Genomic DNA, 26,582 nt, shown 5'->3' on the forward strand with positions numbered 1-26,582 from the left:
GGATTCTAAAAATTTTAAATTGGGAAGGAAAAAAATTTGAGTTTGGGTTTAAGGGATTCTAAAAATTTTAAATAGGGAAAGAAAAAAAATTGGATTTGGGTTTAACTCATAAAAAGTTGGATAATAACTATTATTAAAAAAAATTAAAATTTGGACATATGTCTAAATTGTGTTGGAACACATTAGTTAGAAGGATAAAATTCATCTTCTCATGGAAAACCCAAGTATTGTTCATATTTTTTCCTTTTTTACGTTTTTGGTGGAAGCCATACGCGGACTTTTTATTTTTTATTTTTTATTTTTTTTGCAAGAAAAAAAAAAAAGATTTTATTTTGTTGGTTGAAGCCAAACATTGTCTTACCCTTTAATTATAATTGTGATTTGTGAGTATTAAACGAGTTTTTAAAAAATCAAAGCCAAGTTTTTCTTTGGGGGTACATGTTGACGAGCACTTCATGAGTCTAACGAGTCGGGTTATGTATTGTTTGACTTGGCTCTGATTATTAAACGAGTTTTTAAAAAATCAAACTTGTTATTGAGTCAAGCACTTCCATCATTTTTAGTTCTTTTCTGAGATGTCATTTGAAAATAAGTAAACTTTTTAGGGGCTAAAGCCAAGTTTTTCTTTGGGGGTACATGTTGACGAGCATTTCATGAGTCTAACGACCCAGGTTATGTATTGTTTGGCTTGGCTCTGATTATTAAACGAGTTTTTAAAAATCAAACCCGTTATTGAGTCAAACACCTTCATCATTTTTAGTTCTTTTATGAGATGTCATTTGAAAATAAGTGAACGTTTGAGGCGCTAGTTCCAACGTAAAAATAAATAAATAAATAAATATTGAGGTAAGTTTTTATTTTTTTTGATGTTTGGCAAAGGTTTAGATTGAGGCCGAGTCCATAATTTCTATTAAATACGACATGTAAAATAATTTATCGAAAATTAGTCGAAAATTAAGGAGTAAGTTATTTTTGTTAAATTTTAATTTTTTTTTGTTTTGTAAATATTTTTTTACATGTGGTATAGATGACCAATCAAAATTGGTAATCAAGCACTCTTTGACTTTTGGTAAAAAAAAAAAAAAACTCTTTGGCTCAATTATATCATCAATCATGCATTGCTTAGCCAAAATAAAAAAATAAAAAAAATTTCCAATCACAAGGGTTTACACAAGAAAACCAGATATATTAAAAAATAAAAAAATAAAAGAAAGCAAATTAACAAGTCATGATTTAAGTTACACAATCCTTCTCAATAGGCGTCGCTCTTACGCTCTGAGCACACTCCTGCTCAAATTTTCACTGCTTATGACTTAATTATGCACCTCTCACCGCTTTCAAATTTTCACTGCTTATGAGTTATAGTATATGTACACAATATGTAGTATACAAAATGACTATTTGGGCAAGCAAAAGCAGTTGCATCTCTATGTTCAATCTGACTGTACACTTCAATTGCAAGCTCTTTCATCTACAGCACAATTTTTCAACACTTACACTTGAAAGGAAAAGAAATATGAAGTTTGTGGATGTAAAATTTCATATTCACTTGGGAAAAAAAAAAATTCATATTCAATGAACTTCAATAGAGAGCCATTCAAATTGTTGCTCCTGTGAGTCTGCAGTGCTCAATCTGTGTATTTCAAACTTAATCCATATCTTGTACCACGTTCCCATACAACAAAAATCCATCCCAGAAACGGAGATCGGTCCTGCTCACAAATTTTGAATCAAATCCATAAGAAAATAAATCACTAGTCTGAATAAATTGCATTGTACTTATAGATATATATAGCTATTCATGATTAATTTCCAAGACTTACATATTCAGTTCGAATCTTCCTGTTTTCGCACACTGACGATCATCGTTGAGTGGCACTTCAATACGAATAAATAGTATACCATTCACTTATAACAAGTATACATAATCAATTTTAGAAAATATAAAACTTCAATTTACAGAGTTGTATCTTACAAATTTTTTACCCAGAAGGTTGTTGCATCTAGTACAGTGAATATTGGCTACTCTGTTGGTAATTTCCATTCGGTAACGCTCTGGCCCATCGATCACCACATTCACTCTGCATATGCTTGCTATATGTTAATATATACATATATAGATATATATATGAAGAAGAAGAAGAAGAAAGAAGAACAGCTATCACTTTAACAATGTTAATTCTTACACGCGTTCATAAACGGCTTTTTCGAGTGACATATCCTGAAAAATAAATTTGAAACAAGTAGTGAGATCATGGAAGTGCCAGATAAACAAAATGCTAAGTAAATAACTTGTAAAGTATACTGCACAAACTCCACCAATGTGTGTGTGTGTGTGGCACAAAATTATATAAAATTTGTCACCATTTTCAAACGTTTTCTGATTAAACTGAATATTTGATATGCATTTAGAATCAAATGTTACTGCAAAATATAATATGTCAATGTTTAAAACAATCTTCCTCAACTAGGAATTTTGATTTTTTAATGGTCTTTACTCAAAAGTTATAAAAAAAGAAGAAGCCATGTGTGCACTCATATGGAAGTTTAGGACCTCCGATCTTGATGGACTTGGAGAGTGCTCAAAATTGTACAAATTCACACAGTAGGTGCACACACATATATTGCTTTACAAGATGCTGCATATACTATGAACAAGCATGAATTCCACAACATGAAGAGACTACGCATGTATCAAGAAACCCTCAAGAATGAAAACATTCAACAGCAAAGACCATTCATTCAAGCAGTCATAGAAGTTCAGAATTGTTTTAGTTTCAAATTTCAAAACATAAACTTGTAGATATATATATATATATATATCCAGAGAGAGAGAGAGAGAGAGAGAGAGAGTTTACGTAGCATGCAAAATCTGAACTTAAGCAAATGTGGGCTGCGCAAAATCGACAGATATAGTAGTGCAAGTGTTCGATCGAAATATATAAGAAAGAGCCTTCCCATGGTTGCAACTTGGATCATTCACACAAAAACGTTAATGGAGCTCCGAATCACCAAGAATTAACTTCACAAAACAAGGAAAGGTATGCTCTGTTTTTTAAATATAAAAACAAAGCATTAAAGGACAAAAGAAGGAATGTGGACAATGGATTCAGGTTCTTGCTCAGCAAAGATTCTAATTCAAGAAGGTACAAACTGGGTTTGGTTATATATCATACCATGTAGAGAGAGAGAGGGAAAGAGAAAGAGAAAGACAGAGAGGGTCGAGCCAACTGAACGTGTATATATAGAGAAGCAGGGGCTGCAATTCTGCAGTGTCTGAAATGGGTTCAAGAGATCAGTGCTTTTCTTGGTCGAAGCCAAACACGGTCTTACACTTTTGGATATAGTTTTGACTGTATGTATATATATATATACACATATATATAAGCACCTAGCAGAATATAAACACTTGCAGAGAAAAGAAATACGGAGTAGTTATTATTCTGGAATGATTTATGCAATTTCAGTTTCTCCCTATGATTAAATTTGAAAATTAATCTAAAAGTATATCATCAACATTTAAGAGGCACTCTTAAAAAATTAATGTTCACTCAAAAATATTTCTTTTAAAGAATATATATATATATGCATTCATATACGAAACTATATATTTTAGAATTACATTATTCTTGTACTAGAATTAAATTTACAAATATAAATTAATATTTTTTGTTCATCAAGAAGAAAGATTATTAGTGTGTTTACATTTTTTTTGTGTAATCTATAATTGGACTATATATCTAAAATTGTTCGTGCTTTTGGAAGTTTAGCACCTCTTTGAAGGCCTCAAAGAAACCTGGCGTCGTCAAAATTGTACAATATGTAGACTATATATATATATTAAGAAATTCACGAGAATAATAAGTTGATGACACCGAAATTTCAACGAGAGAATGATTACGTGGCATGCCATGTAAGCAAACGTGGGCTCCGCAAAAAAGATATTGATAGAACATTGATGGTATTTTGATAAGAAAGGGCCTTCCCATCCTTGCCAACTTAATTGGGATTTTAATCAAACACAAGCAATGGTGTAGTGGAGTTCAGTTCCAAAGCACCAAAAATTTACTACAACAAACGCGATTCATATGAAAAACATTACAAAAAATAAAAAAGATTATGAAGCCGAACGAAAAAGACAATTTTTTAAAAAACTATAGAGGTATGATCTTTTATCATATAAATCTATTAATTATGAAAATAATAAGAACTTATATCTTTGTGGATCTTTGATTGATCCCAAAAGATTTGACATTGAAAAAGGTCCCAAATGAGATTGGTCTTCACTTGTCATGCGGTGGAGAGGTAGATGTGTGTGCGCGCGCACGCGTTAAATTTTTATAGAGTTAAGATTAGGGTTAGGGTTTGAGTTGTATTAACTTGAGAATATATATATATTTTTTTTCCCATGGGTAAATCCATCCCAAACTTCCAAAGTAATAATACTTGAGTCCCAAGTAATTCCATTCCTTGCCCAACAAAGATCACTAAGTTAGGTTTGTGTGATTTATGTCTCAAATTTTTATATTTGTGTGCCTTCATTCTTATTTTTCTTTCTTGCCATTGCCTTCATTCTTAATTATTAAATTTTATCACAATAAAGATGTTACCCATTTAGTTTTGAATTAAGATTTTTTTTTTTTAAACATTAATTACAAGAGTTTTGTTTAGTCACTAAAGGGCCGACACTCAAACCTGAGTTTGTGTATACTCACCTATTTTTATTTTTTTTATTTTTTTTGTTTGAAGAGCAAATTAATTAGAAAAATCGATCTTAAAACAACACGAGGAAACATATATTTAGTCTTAGGAATCAGCCACAACGAGAAGATGACTACCCCTTTAATCACTGAACAAATTTTAAAACATATAACTATCGTTTCGTTAAAAATAAATAAATAAAGGATAATGCTTAGCTATTAACCGGTGAGTCACTTTACCTTATTCACCCCTAGTGTGTTCCAATAACAACATATCACACATCTACTTTAATAAAAAAAGTTATTCAAAAAATTATTCAATGGTTGATCCGAGATAATACAGAGAACCGTGAATAGCTGATATGATATATTGTCATTGAAACACATGAGGGGCTAAGTATTATCCATAAATAAAATACCTAAGCAGCTAAGTATTATCCATAAATAAAATACCTAAGCAACTTGATAAAGACGACACATTAAAAACTATGAGAAATGATGTGAAAACATTAATAATTTCCAAAATAGAATAAGAAACATCATCTTAGAAATTCCAGATAATCTACTTTCAATTAGAAAACTGGACATTATTCTCAATCAATGAAACGTAACTTGAATCGAACCTTTTCTTCTTCATAAAGCAATATTAACAGAAATTTAAGACAACACAAGCTGAAAAAAAGGCCTTCCCTGCCCAACCTGCTGCGATAAGTAAATTACAGAGCAACGAAGATGTATGCATTTGAATTATGTAACTTCCTTCGGATTTAAAATCCTTAACCCATTTGTTTCAATTCGGAGTTTCGGACTGTACAGTTCAATCCCATGCTATTCTATCCACAACAAGAATTTTTCACATCTCACTTCCAAGAAAAAAGAAATTGGACAAATATAGAGTATGTCATGTCATATTCAATGAACTTCAATAAAGCCCTTCTTCAATTGGATTTGTATCCTCTCTAATATTTCATATCCCGTCATCATGTGCAGTAACCAATCTGTGTGCTTGAATCTGGTTGGGGTAGCTGTGGAACACATTTCCATCCCACCAAAGGAGATTGTTCCTGCTCACAAATTTTGAATAAAATCCATAAGAAAACCAATACTCTCAATTGCATTATAGATATATATTATACTGATAGATTGATTTCCAACACTCACAAATGCAGTTTAAAACTTTCAGCTTCGACAAGTCCATCGTTGTTTTGCACTTCAATCTGAATAATAATATACCCTTCACTTAGAATAATTATACAAAGTCAAATTGGAATATATATATAAACTTTTACGGGAGTATCATACATATTTTATGCCCAGAAGGGCATTGCATCCAGTACAGTGAACATTGGCTACTACGTCAGCCTCTTCAATTCGGTAACGTTCTGGGCCATCAATTAGAACATTGGCCCTATATCGCACACATAGTTGCCACAAAAGCTAACTGTTAAGACAGAATACAGGGAGGAAGATGAATAAAAGATTATTAGTTAAAAAATGTTATGAATGCTGAATTCTTACTTGCTTAGGAAAATGGCTTCACTGTTTATCTTGTCCTGAAAAACAAATGAAAACAAATAGTGTAAAATCACAGACTTCTTTTTTTATTTGACATTGTATACGAAAACAGAAAGATTAGCTGCGGATAAACAAGAAGAAGCTGAGTAAATAATTTATAAAGACTGTCTGGTTGCTTACTCATGCAAAATCAAATAACTGCACTATCACCATTAGTTTTCCATGTAGCACAAAATTACCCAAATTTCGGCGTTTCCAAAACATTATCTGATTAAACTAAAGATCTGTGCATGTTCAGAAACCAAAGTAGTACCAACTGTATCATATGGCATTTGCTTTCCTATACCACTGCAAAATACAACATGTTGATCTAACCTAATCCCTTAAAAAACAATTCAATGATGGACAATCCGCATGTACTGGTTTTAAGTTGGAATTTCATTGAGGATTTTTTCAACGAAACGCACAACATATGTGAAGCATGTGCAAATTAGACTGCTTAATCACTTCAACAGCAGCATTGCTGTTTCAAAATATATATATATATTTACAAGGAAGCTATATAAAACAATTCTTTGTTTTCAAGGAAAATACAAGCATACTAGTTTTAAGTTGGAATTTCATTTGCTTTCCTATAACACTGCAAAATACAACGTGCTGATCTAACCTAATCCCTTAAAAAACAATTCAATGATGGACAATCCGCATGTACTGGTTTTAAGTTGGAATTTCATTGAGGATTTTTTCAATGAAACGCACAACATATGTAAAGCATGTGCAAATCAGACTGCTTAATCACTTCTACAGCAGCATTGCTTTTACAAAATATATATATATATATTTACAAGGAAGCTATATAAAACAATTCTTTGTTTTCAAGGAAAATACAAGCATACCATCTTCATTTTTTCCCAGTTTAATATATATGTGCATTCATAAATAGTACTGTTTATTAAAATTTCATCATTCTGATACAAGAATTAATATACTAGTTGTTCAGAGAGAGAGAAAGTACTCATGTTTTTATATTTTTCTTGTAATCTCATTTGACTGAATGTAAATCTAAAATTACTCATGTTTTTGGAAGTTTAGTACGTTCTTGAAGGACTTGGAGAAATAACATTGCTTAAAATTGTAAAAATTCACACAGTGTACACACATAAAAGGCATTACAAGATTATGGAAAGCCATGAACTCCTTCCACAATAGGTAGAGTAGATATGTATCAAGAAGCCCTCGAGAATGGAAAAATATTCAACAGCAAAGGGCATCCAAGCAGTCATAGTAGTTTAGAATTGATATAGTTTCGACTTTCCAAACTTTAACATGTGATGTGGTTGAGGGTGTAATTTAGTGCATGATTCGCAGAAATTCAACAAGAGAGAGAAGAGAGAGAGAGAGAGAGAGAGAGAGAGAGAGAGAGTTTACCAGGCGAGCAATGTGGGCTTGGCAAAAACGACAGAGAAAGAACTCTGAGTCTGGAGTTAGATCGTATTGAATAAGAAAGACCCTTCCCATCCTTGCAACTTGGATCAATCAAACACAAACAATAATAGAGCTCCGAATCACCAAGAATTTTCAGAGAGCAATCAACTTTACAAAACAAGAACAGAGCTCTAAACTAGCAATCCAAGATAGATTTTTTTTTTTTTTTTTAATACAAAAACAGAGCACTAAAGGGACAAAAGAAGGAATGCGGACGATGGATTCAGATGCTTGGTCAGCAAAGATTGAAATTCAAGAAGGTCCGAACTGGGTTTTGCTTATCATGCCATGTAGAGAGAGGGTGAAGCTAACTGTACGTGTATATATAGAGATAGGAGGGGTTGCATTTCTGAAGTCTGAAATGGGTTTGAGAGAGTGTTACTGTATTTTAATTAAAAATTATATTAACCTTTTTGTATATATAGGAGGAATAAGGAAGACCCAAAATTATTTAGTTTGTAAATATTTTAAGAGAAATTGGATTTTGTAAAACTAAAGATGTTACCCATTTAATTACCAAGTAAATCAAATTGCAACACTGACATGCCTAAATGTCAAAATAAATAAATAAATAAGAGATGAAAAGCACACTGATTATCATCTAAATTCACAGGGCAATAAATACTGCGTAGTATATTCACTTAAAATTGTCTTTAGGTGGTAAATTGATGAACTCAATCCTACTTAAACCATAAGCTCTACAGAAATGAAACTTGAGAAATTCAATTCTAAATCCTAATAGTAAACTAATTCTAAAACCCTAACCCTAGATAGGCAGAGATAGAAGCAATTGATAACCTTGAAGAGCTGGTAGACTCGGTCACCGGCTTTGTGCCCTCAGACACGGCGTGCTTGGCCAATTCACTGGGAAGCAAAAGGCTGACGGCGGTCTGGATGCTCTTCTTCGACCTCTTCTTCTTCTTCTAGTCTCCGGCGATGGTTTCTTCTCTGCCTTGGGTACCATCCGTGATTTTCTAGAGAGAGAAAGTGAGAGAGAGTTGAGATTTTGATATTTCGTTCGCAGGCTGGTTTTAGTTGTGATGCAATGTATATGGGTACTGCTGTTAAAACCACAAAATGTATCATGGATATGTGTAGTGCAAATGTGAGGAATCCATTATTATTATTTTTTCAAGTTTGTTTGTTTGTGTGCAAAAAATAAAAAAATTTAAGTTTGTTTGCATATACCGTATGTGTATTTCTAAAAAATACAAATAAATAAATAAATCTCTGAAAATAATGAGCTGTGTTTGGGCTTTATGTAACAGTTGAAAAAGTTCATCAATCGGGCTTCCTATTGAAATAGAGAAATAAAGGATGAACCATGATAAATGTTTAAATATTACTATCTAATTTTTAGGAAAATACATATATATTTATATAATTTTAATTTTAATTGATTGAAGTCTCTCTCCATGAAGAAAGATTAACAGGAAACAAGACAACAAAAGTTGATAAAAAGATTAACACGAAAAAGTGTAATTGAAAGAATTAATTCTGACAATTAAGATCACCGTCATAAATATTTATTATCTTTTTAATTAATTCTGATTGTTAAGATCACCACCATAAATATTCATTGTCCTTTCATACAATATTTGGGTTTGAATAGTTACACCAATGTAATAATATGTGATATAATTTATAACTTTATTATGATACGCCATGATTAATAAAATATAAAGTAGAGTAATACTATTAAATATCAAAAATAAAATGAACTCACTCCGATTCTTATGACAAACAAGAAAATTTGTAGTTGAAAAACCACCATAAATACTCATTGTCCTTTTTGATTCGAGTAGTTACACCGTTATAATCACATATGTTGAAACTTGTAACTTTATTATGATACGTCATAATTAATAAAATATAACAGAGAATAATACTACTCCTATTAAGATGAAATGAGCTCACTCCGATTTTTATGACAAACAAGAAAAATTTTAGTGGAAGGAATTAATTCTGACAGTTAACATTAGCACCATAAATATTCATTGTCATTTCGCACAATACCTAATTACACCATTGTAATCACATGTATTGCAATTTATATCTTTATTATGGGTTCGAGTAATTACACCATTGTAATCACATGTATTGCAATTTATATCTTTATTATGAGACGTCGTGACTAATAAAATATAAAAGAGATTTATACTATTTATCAAAGATGGAACAAAAAAAATTAAAGTTGAAGGAATTAGTTCTAATAGTTAACATGATCACCATAAATACTCATGGTCCTTTCTCACAATATTTGAGTTTCGGTGGTTACACCATTGTAATCATGTGTTACAACTTACAACTTTATTATGATACGTCATGATTAATACAATATACAAGAGAGTAATACTATTAAGAATCAAAAACGAAATGAGCTCACCCCGATTTTTATGACAAACAAGAAATTTTTTTGACCAACTTGCAATAAGTAAATTACAAAGCAGCTAAGATATATGAGCATTATTTGAGCATAAGCAAATCACAGGATTACTATTATAGCAGCTTGAAAATGCACATTTGAATTATGTTCCTTCCTTCCGGTTTAAAATCCCTAAAATAAAAAAAATAAAAAAATAAATAAATAAAAAGCCATATTCCAAATTAACACCTTTGTTTCAATTCTTACTGGTAGAATATCAGAACCCTCAATTGCACTGGTAGATAGATTTCAATGACTCACCAATGCAGATACAATGCTCCTGCTTCGTCGAGTTCATTGTCGTTATGCACCTCAATCTGAATAATATACCATTCACTTACAAGAATTCTACATATTCAACACTTGAACAGATACACATCATACACATTTGTTACCCAATTAATTTTGAATTACAAGAGCTCTGTTTAGCCACGAATTAAAAGATTGACATTCAAATTTGGGTTTGTGTATGGGTTCAAAAAGCATATTAGCAAAATCTTACATAGGAGGAAAAACTATTTTAAAAAAGATCATTTATTAATATATCACTTCCACAACTTGATAAAAATAAATAAATAAGAAATGATGTAAGAATATTATTAATTTCTAGATTTTAGTGGTTACAACCACAACCGTCCTTCAATGAAATAAGAAACCATGCTAAAAATAATAATAATAATAATAAATAAAATAAATAAATAAATAAGAAATATTAGCTTACAAATTCCATATAATATACTTTGGACTAAAATAAATAAATAAGAAACATTAGCTTACAACTTCCATATAACATTAGCTTATGTGTTTTGGCCGCATAGAATTGAAATCTTGAAATTGGGGATTCGTGAAATTTGAGAAATTTTTTGTTCAATTTTCTTAGTTATTTTTCTCAAATTCCACTAATTCCAATTTCAAACATCGAACACACCTTAACACTATTCTCAATCAAAACCTAAATTGAATCCAACTCTTTCCCCATGAAAGAAGATTAATAGAGTAGAAAACAAGACAACACAGGGAAGTAAAAAAATACTTGTAATAAGAAAATTTTAAAGCAACTAAGATATACAAGTACTATTACAGCATAAGCAGATTACAGGATTCTTATTATAGCAGCTTCAAAATGCATATTCAAATTATGTTCCTTCTGATTTGAATTCCTCAACTAAAAACACTTGCATATCCCAAATTAACAAGAAGAATTTTTCACTTCTAACTTCAAGAAAAAAAAAATTGGACAAATATATTTCAATGAAGCCCTTCAAATTGATGTCCTGTCACTCTGTGCAGTGACCAATCCGTGTATTTGAAACTGGTTGAATTATTGCCAAGCCAGAGGGGCGCTTCCATTCCAGAAACGGAGCTTGTTGCTGCTCACAAATTTTGAAACAATTGTACATTAGAAGATCGATACTCTCAATTGCACCATAGATATATATACATATATATATATACTGGTACATGGATTTCCAATACTCACAAAAACAGTCCAAATCTTCCTGCTCTGACACGTCCTTCGCTGTTTCCAACTTCAATCTGAATAATATACCACACAATTAGAAGAATTATACATAGTCAAAATTATAATAGATAAAACTTTTATGGGAGTATCTTACATATTGTGAGCCCAGAAGGGTATTGCATCTAGTACAGTGAACATCAGCTACTTTGTTAGTACCTTCCATACGATGACGGTTTGGGCCATCGATTACAACATTGACACTGTATACATACACATAAGTTGCCACAGATGCTAAATGTTTAAGACATAATACAAGGAAGATGATGAACAGCTTATTACTTTCTTTTATTAAAAAAAATAAAATTGTTAAGATCGATGATTCTTACGCGTCTAGGAAAATGGCTTTACTGTATGTGGCGTCCTGAAAAATAAATGGAAATGAATAGTGAGATCAGAGAGTTCTTTTTTTATTGGCATTTTCTACAAAAGCTGAAGGATAAACAACAAGCTTTGTAAATGATTTAAAAAGACTGGTTGATTGCTTGCTCATGCAAAATCCAATTACTGCACTATCTATCACATTAGTTTTCCCTGTGCATTCCACCAACTTTTTTTTTTTTTGATGGTAAAGCAAACACACACACACACTTTTTTACCCACGCGAGGGCTCGAACCCCTCCCCTCTTCTTTGAAGATGGGGAGGTTAAACCATTGGGCCAAAGGCCCTTTGGTTGCATTCCACCAACTTGTGTGTATAAGTATAGCACAAAATTACCCAAATTTTGGAATTCGGGAAACATTAACTGATTAAACTAAAGGTCCAATAAGTATTTATAACCAAATGTAGTATTATGATACAGAAAATACAATGTGTCAACCTTTTTAAAATAATCATCCTCGTATAATGAATTTTGATTCTTGAATTGGTCTGAATATGTACCAAAAAAGTTTCATCATCCACCACTGGTGATCTATCCTTGTCCCTCGATCACAATTTAATGATAGACAATCCACAAGAACGGGTTTTAAGTTGGAATTTCATTGAGGATTTTTGCATGAAATACATTATATATGCAAAGCATGTGCAAATTAGACTGCCCACTTCTACTACAGCAATTGCTTCTTTTGTATAAAAATATAATAATAATAATAATATTTATAAAAAAATTACTGCAATCTTAATTAATAGGACATCATTCCAAAAGTTGTAAAAGCTATATATGCAAACAATTATTTGTTTTCAAGGAAAATACAAGGATACCATATTCATAGTTAATCTAACTAGTTTAATATTTTTGAGGTATTTTGAGAAATACATATCAAGAAATACAAAAAGAAATACTTAAAATGCTTCAAAAGAAATACAAGCATTCACACAGCACAAACACATAAAATGCTTCAAAAGATCATGAATGACCATGAACTCCTTCCACAATAGGTACACTCTATATACATATCAAGAAATCCTCAAGAATTAAAAAAAAAAAAAAAAAAAAAAAAAAAAAATCAGCAGAAAAGGGTATTCAAGCAATCATAGAAGACTAGAAATTTAGAATTGATATAGTTACAAACATATAAACATGTGGTTGCATGATGCGCAGCAACCAAAAATTCAACAAGAAGAGAGAGAGAGAGAGAGAGAGAGAGAGAGCTTACAGCGCCTGCAAAATCTGATTGTAAGGCAATGTGGGCTTCGCAAGAACGACAGAAGGAGAACTGCAAGTGTTGATCAAATTCAGTAAGAGTAAGTGCGTGCCTTTTCATGGTTGCAACCTAATTGGATTAATCAAACACAAACATTAATGGAGCTCCGAATCACCAAGAATTTTGAGAGACCAAAAAACTTCACAAACAATAACAGAGCTCTAAACTAGCAATCCAAGATAGATTTTTTTTAATACAAAAACAGACCATTAAAGGGACAAAGGAAGGAATTTGGACGATGGATTCAGATTCTTGGGAAGCAAAGATTGAATTTCAAGAAGGTCCGAACTGGGTTTGGTTATCATGCCATGGAGAGAGAGATAGAGAGAGAGAGAGAGAGAGAGAGGGGGTGAAGCCAACTGTACAGGTATATATAGAGATAGAAGGGTTGCAAATTTGCAATTCTGAAGTCTGAAATGGGTTAGAGAGAGTACTGCAACTGTATTTCGATTAAAATTTGTATTACCTTTTTGTATATATAAGAAGAATAAGGAAGACCCAATTTTATTCGGTTTGTATAATATATTTTAAGAGAAACTGAATTTTGTAAAACTAAAGATGTTACCCATTTAATTAACATTTAAAACTAATTTGCAACACTGACGTGCCTAAATGTGAAAAAACAAAAAGTCAAATCACAGATCAAAAGCACAATTATTATTATCTAAGGATTTTTTTTTTTTTTTTTTGACAAATTATTATCTAAATTCAAGTATTCCCGGTTGTTTAGCAAACAATAACTTCAGAAAAATATATTCCAGTATTGAAATATTATTTATAGGTGGTCAAATGATCAACTCAATCCTACTTAAACCATCAGCTACACAAATGGAACAATACAGACAAATAAACTAACTCTAAAACCCTAACCCTAGGAACGCACAGATACAAGCAATTGATGAACAAATTGATCACCTTCAAGAGCTGATAAACTTGGTCACCGCCTCTGTCCCCTCAGGACCTTAAAGATGTAGATCTTGTAGGTCTCCATGCTCTTCTCCGACCTCTTCTTCTTTTTCTCGCCTCCGGCGGCAGCGCAGGCTTCCTCTCTGCCTTGGGTGACATCGGTGATTTTCTAGGTAGAGAAAGTGATGGAGTTGGGATCTGTTTTTATTTTTCTCTCTCCTCAAGTACATTTTTTTATTTTTTTTGAAGTTATGTTAGTAGAATATAGGGTAAAGTGTAAAAAAAAAACCGCTTAACTTCACTCTCTCTCCCTAAAAACTCTTAAACTATTTTTTTTATAATTAATTCCCTCAACTATTAATTTTTTTTTTGTAAAAACGTACCCATCGATGAAGTTCGGTTTGATTTCTCTGGCCAATTAGGCGCGTGATGCACACATGCCAGCAATATATCTTTAAAATATCTTTAAAATGACAAAGTTACCCTTATACTATTAAAGATACTATTAAAGGTATAAAATTAAAATTGAAAAATAAAAAAAATAAATAAAAAAATTTCCTAATTAAAACCAAACCCTATCTGAATTTCACCACCGCCCCTCAGCCACATTCTCTCTCTCTCAATATAGCCGTCGCAACCTCATCACCGCTGTGAACCTGCTGTCGCCACCACCACCGCCGCCACCACTATGAACTTGCCGGCAGCGCGCGTCTCCATCTTCGATGCCGTACTCTCACCCTAAACTCGACCAAGACACCGTTGCTTCAGTTATGGCTGGAATATCACCAAGTAGCAAATAGCTATGAGAATATTGTGATGGTGTTTCGACAACGACAAGACCCTCCGACGTGACGTCTGTTGCAGCGGGTAGTTTTATTTATAATATGGGTTTGGCCATTAATTGAGAATTTTACAATTGGGCTTGGTGAGTCTGTTACCATCGAAACGGCCTGTTGAGGAGTAAACGAGGATGGGAATTTTGCAATTGGATTTGGTGAGTCTCTTACTCACTTTGCAAGCCGAACGTAGTCAAGAAGGCTATAAAACATGGCTTCTCTGTTGAGGAGTTTTTCGGGCATGTGGGAGGCAACAAAAGGCACCCCTATTTGGAAGAAATCAACGAGGATGGGAAGCGGTACTCCAGGTTCTGATCAATGAACTGCTCGTTGGTGTCATTTATTTGGAGGTAGCAACTGTGATCAAAGCATGGCTCCCAATAGCGAGTGGCGACCGGCGATGGTGATGGGTCTTCACCTTCGTACCTAAATGGCGAACAATTGTCATCAAAACATGGCTCCAAAGAACGAGTGGTGACCGGCGATGGTGATGGATTGTCTTCACCTTTGTACTATAAATGGCGATGGGTTTCTATTTGGGGTTAGGGTTAAACTGACAGATTGGGTTTCAAATTGGTGTTCTGAGGAAGTTTAGGTTTCAGCAAATTGGGAAGTCGATAGGATTTCGGCGAAACTCCTCATCTGTCGCTCCGCTGTTGGTGTGCTATGATTGTTCCCGGAAGAGCGCAGAACAGGTGCTCATTGCACAGGTCACTTTGGTTGTACAAAAGTGAGGTGGGGAAAGTGCTGATAAGATGATGTGTTGTACAATTTTAATTGGTTCTTGAGATTTTGCTTGACACATCAGCAACACAAATTTGTAAAGCACTAAAACAATGTCGTTTCATCAGAGGGATATATTCGTAATCTTCGCTTTCCGGTACCAGAGATCTCATCATTGTCCTCAACTGCAACTTTTTAATAGTTCAAGGGCACTTGTTAAATCAGGGGGTCTTGTGCAATTGCCTGATAGTTTAGGAGAATTTTTTACATTTTACCCTATAATATATTAAATGCAAAATACTACAAACCATTTGCTAATGAGGCCAACGATTGTGGACTAGCCAGCAAATGCAGTAAGGAGTTACAAGCCGAAGTGAACAAAAGTAAAACACCGCAGGCCCAAGCCCAACAATATAGCACAAGACATTCTTAGTCTAGGTGAACCCTAAACCATACAATTACTTATTGCTGAAGCTCCCGCAGATACCCAAATGCTCTCTCATTCTCTCTCATTCACTGATGATAACAAATTCATCCCACCATGCACATTGTCCGTCGAAAAATGTTTTATTAAATGTTATAAACTTATAATATATACTAGTAATTTAGAGATTAATTTTATTATTCTATTATTTATAAAAATATATGACTATGAACAATTTGATTTTATAGAAATTTAAATTAAAATAAAGTTATTTATAAATAATTTTACATTTTTTTAAACTAAAAATTTACCGAATCACAAAAAAATAAATTAAATAAACCACCATATATAAATATGGGTTGATTTGTAGAAATGGAACACACACACACACACACACATATATATATATATATATATCACAGCAAAGATTAAGAGCTGAAGAGAGCAGTGGCGGTTTTGATTTAGAGAGGGGGTAAAAGTTTCAGAGGAAGGAGGAAGAAGACCTTTTAGTAACTTTAAAAATAATAATTATATTTTTAATTTAATATTAAATAGTAAAGTCAAATTCAACATTTCACAATCTAGTTAAGGGGTTGAATACGGATCACTTTTTAAAATATCGGTAGTTTTATGAAACAAGTTAGAGGTTTATGAAATTAGCCACATATATATATATATATATATATATATATCAAGGGTGGGTTAAGAAAGAAAGTAAATATGGAGGGTAATTTAGGTATTTAGTTTTATCTAGGGTGTGAGGGCAAATTAAATTAAACTTGAAGGGAGCAATAAACTCATACCTCATGAGCATTTATCCTTTATATTATTATAGTACATTTGTAGACATGTTATGGGTTAAAAAAGAAAGTAAAATAAAATTTACTACGCAACAGAACTTACCTGTAGACGGAATAATAGAAGTACAAGTTTAAGTGTTTATATATATATATATATATATGTGAAATTTTTACATTTAGTAGTCCACGTATTGATGGAGTCAAAGTAAAAAAAAAAAAAAAAAAGGTGTGTGTTTGACAAAATGGTTGAGGTGACAGGTGAATTTTTACTGTTTAAAAATTTATTATCTAAAATACTTTTTCTTTTTTTTTTTTATGTCGCCTAAAATGCCCTTGTCCATATTGCAACACATTTTACCTTTGGACCCCATTCTCTCATTCGTGCAAGGGCCCTCTCTCTATCTGCCCTAACCCTCAGTGAAATCTCAGTCGTGAAGCTCAAGAGTAACCCTCACTGAAATCTCATTCGTGAAGCTCAAGAGCCCTCTCTCTCTCTCTCTCTGTGATGACCGATTCTATTTGGTATGAAATGAAGCCAGACCTAGGTTGTGTATCTCTCTCCTTCACAATTTAATTCAAGGACGAATCTAGGGTTTGAGGTAATTTTTCATGTATTTTTCTGTCTATAATCTGTGATTTTGGTATGGGTTTTTAATTTTTTTCTTTTGGTTTTCCATCTAACCCACTGAAATCTCATTCGTGAAGCTCAAGAGCCCTATCTCTCTCTCTGATGACCGATTCTATTTGGTGTGAAATGAAGCCAGACCTAGGTTATATCTCTCTCTCCTTCACAGTTTAATTCAAGGACGAATCTAGGGTTTGAGGTAATTTTTCATGTATTTTTCTGTCTATAATCTGTGATTTTTGTATGGGTTTTTAATTTTTTTCTTTTGGTTTTCCATCTAACCCTAACAGAGATTCTCAGGCTCCGGGATGGGGTACATAACGTCTGGAGTCCGATTGTGGTTGCTAAGGATGCCCCTCAACTCACGCCGGAGCCTGAAATCCCCGAACTCTAAAACCACAGAGTGGATATATATAAATATGTGTGTGTGTATATATATATATATATATATAAACAAAGTGATCTGAAAGAGAGGTAAACATGGAGCAGTTACATAAAGATTTATTTGAATTATTATTAGTCAATTTGTACAGATATGACGGTTGATGGATTCATATAGAGGATGTCAATAAATGTGTTGTGTTCCTTTCTTCTTTTAATCCGCATTTTTTGCTCATTGTCTATGTACTTGTGACTGTGGCTTAAATTACCAATTTATATATCAGAATTTTAGAAAATCTAGCCATTATCAAAGTACTTTAAGAAGTTTCTTGAAAAATCTATAAATGTATACAATGATTGTGTAAATTACCAACTCTGTTTAAGGCTATAACATTTTTTTGGGTAATTAAGGCCGGAGAAGCTAATTGGAAAGTTCCGGTAACTCTAATTTATAAAAGAAACAAAAATATAAATTAGATTCTATGAGTTTTTTTTTAATTAATATGTAATTTCCGCAAGCAATTGCATCATCATAGTTATATTCGATCTTGTTTTAGTGTGTTTTTTGGGATGTCAAACACTAATATCTAATTCAATTCTAGGCCTCCCTCAAATAAAGCTGATCTCAGACCTTAATTGAAACATTTAACTACATTACTTTCATGCAGGTTTTCGAAGTATGTTCCGAAATCCTAGCACCTCAATTAATAAAGTGTTGAATGTTGATATCCTGATAATATATAGCAGGTTTTAATCTATGTGCCCCAATTAAGAAATGTGTCTTTCAGGGTCTAGGATTCTAAGTTTTTAAGATACGTTTTTACGGAAAATGATGTTGACACATCCCTACTTTAATATTCTCATTTTCTATATTTAAGTTGGATTACTTAATCATGTCATGATATCATTCATGTTGCTTGATATCATGCTTGATTAGTTGCTTTGAGTGGTTTTCATAATTCTTATCTTATTTCAATTACTCACATAAGGCATATGAATCATTCTATCATTAAGCTCTGTTTAAGGGTACAACTTTTTTTGGGTAATGCATGTTTAAGGTCATAAAGTCATATAGTGGCCTTTATTTACACGTCCATTGAGTCAAAGTCATATAATTTCAAAAAAAATGTGTTTGACCCTAAAGCTGAGGTGGCACATGAATTTTTACTGTTTAGAATTTGTGTGGACTAAAATGCCTTTCTCCTTATTTTCTGTATTTCCTAAAATGCCCTTTCTCCATATTTTAATATATTGACCTAATTGCAGCCCCAGCTCTTTCATATCCCCATTTGGTGCAGCTCCCTCTCTATGCCTCTGTAAAACAGGCAATCAGCCCTCTTTTGTGCGCCCTCTCTCTCCCCGTCTCTGTAACCCAGCCATAGCAGCATCCCCACTTCTCCACTTCCTTTGGGTGGATCTCCCCCTTCATTTGAGTCGCTTTGCTTCTGGTAAGTACTCCCCCTCTCTCTCAGAACCCTCTCTTCCACTTCCCCTCTGATCTCCCAGTAAATTGTTGCTCTCTTCACTATTTTCTTTAGTCATTTTCTTCTTCTCCTTCTTCTTCTTCTTCTTCTTTTTTTTTTTTTTTTTTTTTTTTTTTTTTCAATTATAGTTCTTAATTGTAAAGAGATAGAGATGGAATGATACTCGTAAGCATTAAAGAAATGATATTTATTATAATAAAATGAGAAAAGCACAGACTATGATGAATTTGCTTTTTGGGGTTGTTATCTAAAGGTGTTTTAGAGATTTGAAGTAGACTTAACTACAAATTAATTAAGTTGAGGTTTGTTATAGTATAATTTAGATAAGCCTGATATATATACCAACAGAGAAGATTAAAGAATGAAAAACACAAAGTGAAGAGAAGGATAATTAGTGTCCCATTTGTTGTTTGATGTACCAGAAGAGTTAATCAAAAAACACATTGCTCCGTTTTTGGGTGCAGAGAACACAGATTTAAGTCATTTAATGCTGCGTATTGGTTGATATATTTAAACATCCAACCTGAACAAATAACAGTCTACATCTAGCATTTGCTGTATGGTGTGCAGTTGTTTAATTATGATTACTTTTGTTTATCAAAATATAGCTTTTTTCTTATTAAGGTGAAGACTAACGTGAACTGTGACAAATTTATTTTTTACGAATGCTCAAATATAGATTAAAATATATTAACAAGCTACCATTATATAATGATAACAATAGTACAAAGAATGCACCATTGTTTTCTAATATCCAAAGTCCTTGAAATGATAATAAAGATTAAGAGTGCCTAACATGTTTGAAACTGGACTGCCTACCACAAATACTCCCAAATGTGAATCTTTGATGAGATGGGTGTCATATTAATAGAGAAATCTGGGAACCCAGAGAAATAGCTTTTCAAAGACAGAGGTGACTTTCCCTGTGGGCTAAGTTAGAATTCCAGTAATCATCTTCTAAACACACATACTTTTGTGGCTCTTCTATGCTAATTTCTGGAAAGCTTGATTTGTAATTGAAAACAACGCTTAATTTCTTTAATTTTTTTTCATTATTATTATTTTTATTTGTGAGGTTGATCTACTCTAAATATATGCATATATAACTGCAACAACAACTAAGACTTTTTTCAATTACTTGGGTTAGGTACATGAATTCTAGATTTTCATTTCGCTATAATATTTCAGGCATAACCTCAGTCAACTTGTGTATTCATAGGATCCATGTTCATATTGGTTATCACAAAGTTTTAAATCGATTGTCAATCTACCTAACACAGACCTCCTCTTGTATTCGGGCTTGAGATCCGCGGTGTAAAATATGCATGACTATTATAATATATTTAATGTGAGAGAGTATAACGATATTTCTTAACTAAATAATAGAAAATCTAATTAAAACACTAAATTAAAGTTTAAGGCACATAATTTATTGATAAAAATAGCTAGCATGATATTTAAAAAACATCCCCAAGACTTGGGATTTAGTGGTATCTCTCCTTCTTTTCAAGTAGAAGGAAGATGGTTCAACACTTCAAGTCTTCCTAAAATATTGAGGGAGTTCTTTGTCACATGTATTGAAAGATGAATAAGCTTCATAATTTATCACCGGGTACGTGAACTCTTTTTTTTTTTGTTTTTCCCTAAATGACAGAAATTTTATAAATTTATCAAGTAAAAGTACAATTACACATGAGGAGAGCCCTCACAATATCCCACAAACAAAGGGATACACCAAAACAAATCCTAGACCATTTTTTTTTTTTTTTTGGAAAGTTAAGCTGGTTTTTCCATTAAACCACTAAGGCAAAATCCATACACCTTACTTGGGGCATTCCCCAAGTAATAACATATTCCCGAAGTGAGAATTCTCAGCAGGACTTGGTTGCTGGTGCACCTACGGGTCTTGAACTGGCTCATTGCTGCCCCATTTCTTATGTAGCACTCCAAAATCTTCTTAAAAGTCCCTCTCTCCAGAATGCAAAGCTCCAGAGGCCCAACTAAGTTGGTTCTCCTCGACACAACGTATCCATGATCGACGAAAGATGCATCCAATTTCCCTGCAGCATTCGCTCAGAACCCTCTCTTCCACTTCCCCTTTGATCTCCCGGTAAATTATGTAGTAACCAGGTTGCTTCTCAATGTCAGCATGGCTCGTGAAATCAACTAGCTCGCCTCTCGCCTTGCTCAGTATCTGTGATCCCCTCTCCACCACAAACTATAGGTCTTTTTCTGTGTTTCTGTCTATGTTTACAGTTAAAATTAGCTTCCTTCTGCATATAAAGTTCAGTTTTGGAGTTCCTTTGTAAAAATCAGCCACCTTCACCACATCTCCTAATCTATACCTATAAAGCGTTGATCATAATGTAGGACATGAGAGAGTGATCAGTTAGTTGAAGAAATCAACATCAAATGACATATACAATCAAAAGAAAATAACGGCATAAGAATTAAACAGTGACTAGTGACCACACAATTAATTGAACATTACCATAAGGTCCACATATAATTAACAATAAACTATAATGACAGTGATGGCCCATGTTTCATAAATTTCTAACCTACTTTCTTTAATTGTACAAGAGCATCATCAATCATGAAAACGAATTAGATTTTTCCCAAGATCTTCTGTCCTTAAAATCATTGACAGTCCCTGACGTATTCCAAAACTTCACGTTGGCTTGTTGTAGGAAAAAATAGTAAAAGTACATTTTTTGCTCTTTTGTCTAGATGTTGTCAAATCATCACATGGCTAAAATTCATGTGATGTCTGTCTGTGAATTGGGCTTTATATTATAAAACATATGATGATATAGAGAGATATGTGAGGTGTTGTTAAATCATCACATGGGTAAAATTCATTCTCATGTTTGTGAATTGGGCTCTAGAAATAGACATATGACAAATGCACAAAACCATAACATTAGCACTTGTATATCTCAGTTGTTGATGTATGGAGCGAAAGTATATAGAGCGAAAGTACTCGTTAAGAGATGCGTGGATTGAAAGTAGTAGTTATACATTCTCAATTGTTCTCAAAACTATTCCATTTTTAACTCCTCATATCGATGGTTCATTTTTTTATGTAATGACGACTGGTATGTAATCATCATCTCCTCCACCAGGATTTGGTGTGTATTTATTTTTCAATGTGTTCAAGTGTGTATTTATTTTTTCCTTCAATAAAATAAGTGATTGTGTTTCTACAAATGTACCTTGTATGAAGTTGAGAACATGAGAATTCCCTCATGGAAATATAAATGGTTGAGTTGTGCTTGCCAATGTAATAATATTTAATAAGACTGAAATCTCGCAGTGGCCAACGTTTTTAGGTATGATTCTCGGGGACCTTATAATTAATTGAACTATTTTTTTTTTCAACTTTAAATGTGTAATATTTTGATATGTTTAACTGTATATTAAGATTTGCCCAAGGTAAAATAAGTCATTCTGTTTCCATAAACTCTTCTAAATATTATCAAAAGCCAAAATAAAGATTTCTGCATTTCATAAAAATACTACATAAATATAGCCATATATGCATTTACATAGGGGGTCACGTGCCTTAAGTGACCATTTTTTTTACGGTGTATAGGGGGTCACGTGCCTTAAGTGACCATTTATTGTGCGTAAATGAAGGTCGAGAAATTTTTGCGAATGGAGTGTATGAACTAGAAGAACATGAGTTCTGTTAAAGGGTTGGAACTACTTGCATTAAAAAACAACTACATTTGCTCCTGTTACCTTCCCCATGTATGTTTGAAAAATAATAAATTAAAAATTTTACAATCAAAATTTAATATCAGAATACATTTATATTATACTATATGCTCTAGTCAAACTTTATGTTATTTTTCTTAATCAATATTTTATTTTTAATATATATTTTTATTTTCTTAATCATTTTAATCTAGGTAATTATGTATAATTTTTCGAACTTAAATTGAATGAATATATAGATATAGATATTTTTATACAGAACTTGACGCATGGCAAAGAACTAGTTGCCGTTCACAAACACCTTCAGACAATGACTAACCCAAGCTTTCTTTCATTCCATGACAAATATACCCCTGGCGAACCGACTTACCCTATATCTCTATCGAGGTTGAACCTCCCTCTGCCGTGCGGCGCTCCCTCATCTCTCTCGGTCTCGTCGTCTCTGCCGTCCGTCTTCGCCGCCCAACCGATGTCTGGTACCCCTATTTCTCCCTTTTTCTTTTCTTTGCTAGCTATAACAATTTTTTTTTTTTTTTGTTCTCTCCTGTAGATATAAGTCTATCTCTCTGTATACACGTCTTATGCATACCTGTCTGATATCTTTATTATTAATAATTTTTTTTCTTAGTTGAAACTGATTCACATTTATTTTTTATTTTTTCATTTTCTTTTTCATTTTCTTGATTATGAACAGCACAACATCTAGTTATTTAATTATTTTCTTTGATTATGATTTTATATGTTTTGTTGGTTATTTTATTATTTTCTTTGATTATGTTTTCTCTAAAATATTTTTAGGGCAAATCATCCTCCATCTCTATTCTCATTCTCAACTCTGAACTTGCCCCCTCTCTCTCTCCAACTGCAAACTACAAAACCTACAAGAATCAGAAGTTCAAAAGCCATATATTTAAGTTTAACTATCTCTCTGCAAAAATCAAAAGTTCAAAACCTATTACCTATATCAAAACCCATATCGGCATATCATTTCAGATTGTTCAAAAAATCAAAACCCAAATTTGATGAAAACAGCCTCAAGGCGGTGCTCTGCACCCCCAACCAAATAACATTTCATTTGTTTCTAATTTACGCACCCAACCTTCCTCTCTCTCTATATATATATAACACCTTGAATGTCTCTATCGCAGAGAATAGTCTGCCTTTTCACCCTCATAGTTTCACATTCTCCTTGTTCTTCTCATTCTTCTCCTTCTCAGTTCCAGAACCTTCTTCTTTCGCTCTCCGATCAACCTTTCTTGTTCCTCAGATTATCCACCCCCCTCTTTTGTTCAACCATGCCGCAAAAACAAGTACCACACGCACACACACGCATATTAGGGCTATTAGTCATCGTTTCTGTAACAAGTATCGCAATAGAACAATTTTATTTTCAGATTGTTGCTAATTGATTTATCTTTCTTGGCATGTTTTTCAACTTATAGAATAAATTTTTCCTTATTATTGCCTGAATATCAGAATCATTTTAAATATATGTATGTGTATATATATTTAGGGCGATTATACAATGTTGTCTTTAAGTTTGATGATTCATTGATTAGTCACATGTATTGTTGCAAATATCGCAATAGAATAGTTTTCTTCTCAGATTGTTGTTGAATCTTTCAATTTTTAATTCATTAATCTTTCTTGGCCTTTCCTTATTATTGTTGGAACATTAGAATCATTTTTGGTAATGTTTGCTCTTTTTTGTTGTATATATTACATGATATCTTATGATGCACCTTTTCGTTTTTTAAATTTGTCTTTGCATTTGAAGATATCTTGTTGTCTTTGGAGTGGTTTTGACTGGGGTTCTTAGATACTCCATCGATATTGGTTTAAAGTTATTTTTTCTTGAATTACTTGGTGTACTTGGTGTGCGTGTATATACATATAGATTATACATTGGGGGCGATTATACATTTTCGTTTCTTGATAATTCAAAAAATGATAGTTAGGCACCGGCATTATTACATGTTTTGCAGTAGAATCAGTTCTCTTTTGTAGTTGTTACTGAATCTTTCAACGTGTAATTCATATATCTTCTTGGCATGTTTTTCAATTTATTGAATTATCTTTTTTCCCCTTTTTGTATTTATATTTTATTGTTCTTAAGTTTGTTTGATATGAAAGGATGAACCAATAGGAACCTGCATTGGTAGAAATTGACACTGCGATTTTCTGATTGTTGTTGAATCTTTCAATGTTTAATTCATTCATCTTTCTTGGCATGTTTTTCAATCATTATTTTTTTGTATATAATATATGATATCTCACAATGCACCTTTTCGGTTTTTAATTTTGTTTTTGTTTTTGAAAATATTTGGTTGTCTTTTGTAGTGGTTTTATTGGTTTTGGCTGGTGTTTTTAGATACTCCATCGGTATTGGTTCAAAATCATTTTTTCTTGAAATAATTGATATTTGAATTTTTCACTTTCTATTTGGTTTTAAATAAGAAACTCTAATACTTATGTTTATCTATTGCAAGTGTTCACCATCTTTTGGCTATTGTTAACGTATTGATTGACTTTTGGGGGCTTTTACTAATTTATCATCCATATATAATATATTTGATGCTCCAGTGGATCCTAAGAAGCTTAAATCGGCATGCCCATAAACGTACAGAAAATGGCAGTGGCAAGGTGTAACGAGTGGGCGCTTGCCCATTTACCCAAAAGCTCGAACTGTTAAGTAAGGCTGCATGCCCACCCATTTATACCCAATCTCTTTCCCATCCGATTCCGATATGGGACAAAATGATCCTTGTTACATTCTCCCCCACCCAAACTCGCAACGCCCTCGTTGTGGTTGGGTCACCCTGCCTACCAGGGTGGACTCACCCGGACGCCTTCCGGGCCGGGCGCTTGGCGTGGCATCGGATCAAGGACTGGGTTTGGCTCTGATACCAACTGTAACGGGTGGGCGCTTGCCCATTTACCAAAAAGCTCAAACTGTTAGGTAAGGCTGCATGCCCATCCATTTATACCCAATCTCTTTTCCATCCGATTCCGATGTGGAACAAAATGACTCTTGTTACACAAGGTATGTTTAATGAAAATTTCAATTCTATTATTAATTAAAATTTTATTTATCTAACTATATATGTATGCATGTATGCTATTTACAGATCTGTGGATCAAGATCTAACATTCAACCATCGACAGAGAAGACGAACAAAATGGAAATAAGTAACATCTATGCTCCACCAAAAAACATCCAATCCATCAACAGCATCCCAATCTATGCTATGAAAAACTTGTTAAATAAAACTCAATTTGCTGAGGCGCCCTTTAGCCTTTTGTTTTGTATTTTTGGTTTCCGCTCCCCTTTTTGAGCGCTTTAAATAAATTCTTACTTATCAAAAAATAAAAATAAAACTCAATTTGGGCCA

At 32.9% G+C, this 26,582-nt stretch overlaps 2 protein-coding genes and 2 long non-coding RNA genes across 5 annotated transcripts; 2 read left to right on the forward strand and 2 right to left on the reverse strand.

The window, feature by feature from the left end:
• Positions 1-5,301: 5,301 nt before the first annotated feature.
• LOC132269472 (uncharacterized) lies at positions 5,302-8,776 on the reverse strand. Of its 2 annotated transcripts, none has more exons than XR_009469509.1 (5): positions 7,644-8,776; positions 6,219-6,253; positions 6,003-6,141; positions 5,862-5,917; positions 5,302-5,764 (listed from the first exon to the last, which is right to left on the reverse strand). XR_009469509.1 is itself a non-coding variant. In XM_059770666.1 (5 exons), the coding sequence occupies exons 1-5, from the start codon at positions 7,731-7,733 to the stop codon at positions 5,668-5,670; spliced, it is 384 nt and encodes a 127-aa protein (XP_059626649.1). In that variant the 5' UTR covers positions 7,734-8,771; the 3' UTR covers positions 5,302-5,667. The 2 variants fall into 2 exon arrangements, 1 of the variants encoding a protein (XP_059626649.1); XM_059770666.1 differs by having other exon boundaries at positions 6,003-6,108; positions 7,644-8,771.
• A 2,365-nt stretch (positions 8,777-11,141) lies between these two features.
• On the reverse strand, positions 11,142-15,883 carry LOC132269474 (protein yippee-like At4g27745). The gene is made up of 6 exons (XM_059770669.1): positions 14,207-15,883; positions 13,244-13,360; positions 11,974-12,008; positions 11,742-11,847; positions 11,606-11,661; positions 11,142-11,495 (listed from the first exon to the last, which is right to left on the reverse strand). Exons 2-6 carry the CDS (start codon positions 13,349-13,351, stop codon positions 11,447-11,449), a joined length of 354 nt encoding a protein of 117 aa, XP_059626652.1. The 5' UTR covers positions 13,352-13,360; positions 14,207-15,883; the 3' UTR covers positions 11,142-11,446.
• A 1,452-nt stretch (positions 15,884-17,335) lies between these two features.
• Positions 17,336-18,204, forward strand: LOC132269476 (uncharacterized). Its single transcript, XR_009469511.1, has 3 exons — positions 17,336-17,579; positions 17,686-17,804; positions 17,896-18,204. It is a non-coding gene; the product is annotated as an uncharacterized LOC132269476 (long non-coding RNA).
• Positions 18,205-19,440: 1,236 nt separating this feature from the next.
• Positions 19,441-26,582, forward strand: LOC132269477 (uncharacterized). The gene is made up of 3 exons (XR_009469512.1): positions 19,441-23,666; positions 25,774-25,833; positions 26,319-26,582. It is a non-coding gene; the product is annotated as an uncharacterized LOC132269477 (long non-coding RNA).

This window comes from Cornus florida, unplaced genomic scaffold (assembly GCF_030987335.1).
Source record: "Cornus florida cultivar Cherokee Brave unplaced genomic scaffold, ASM3098733v1 CherokeeBrave_3.0.0_Hap2_Chr08, whole genome shotgun sequence".
In the NCBI taxonomy this organism is placed as follows: Eukaryota; Viridiplantae; Streptophyta; class Magnoliopsida; order Cornales; family Cornaceae; genus Cornus; species Cornus florida.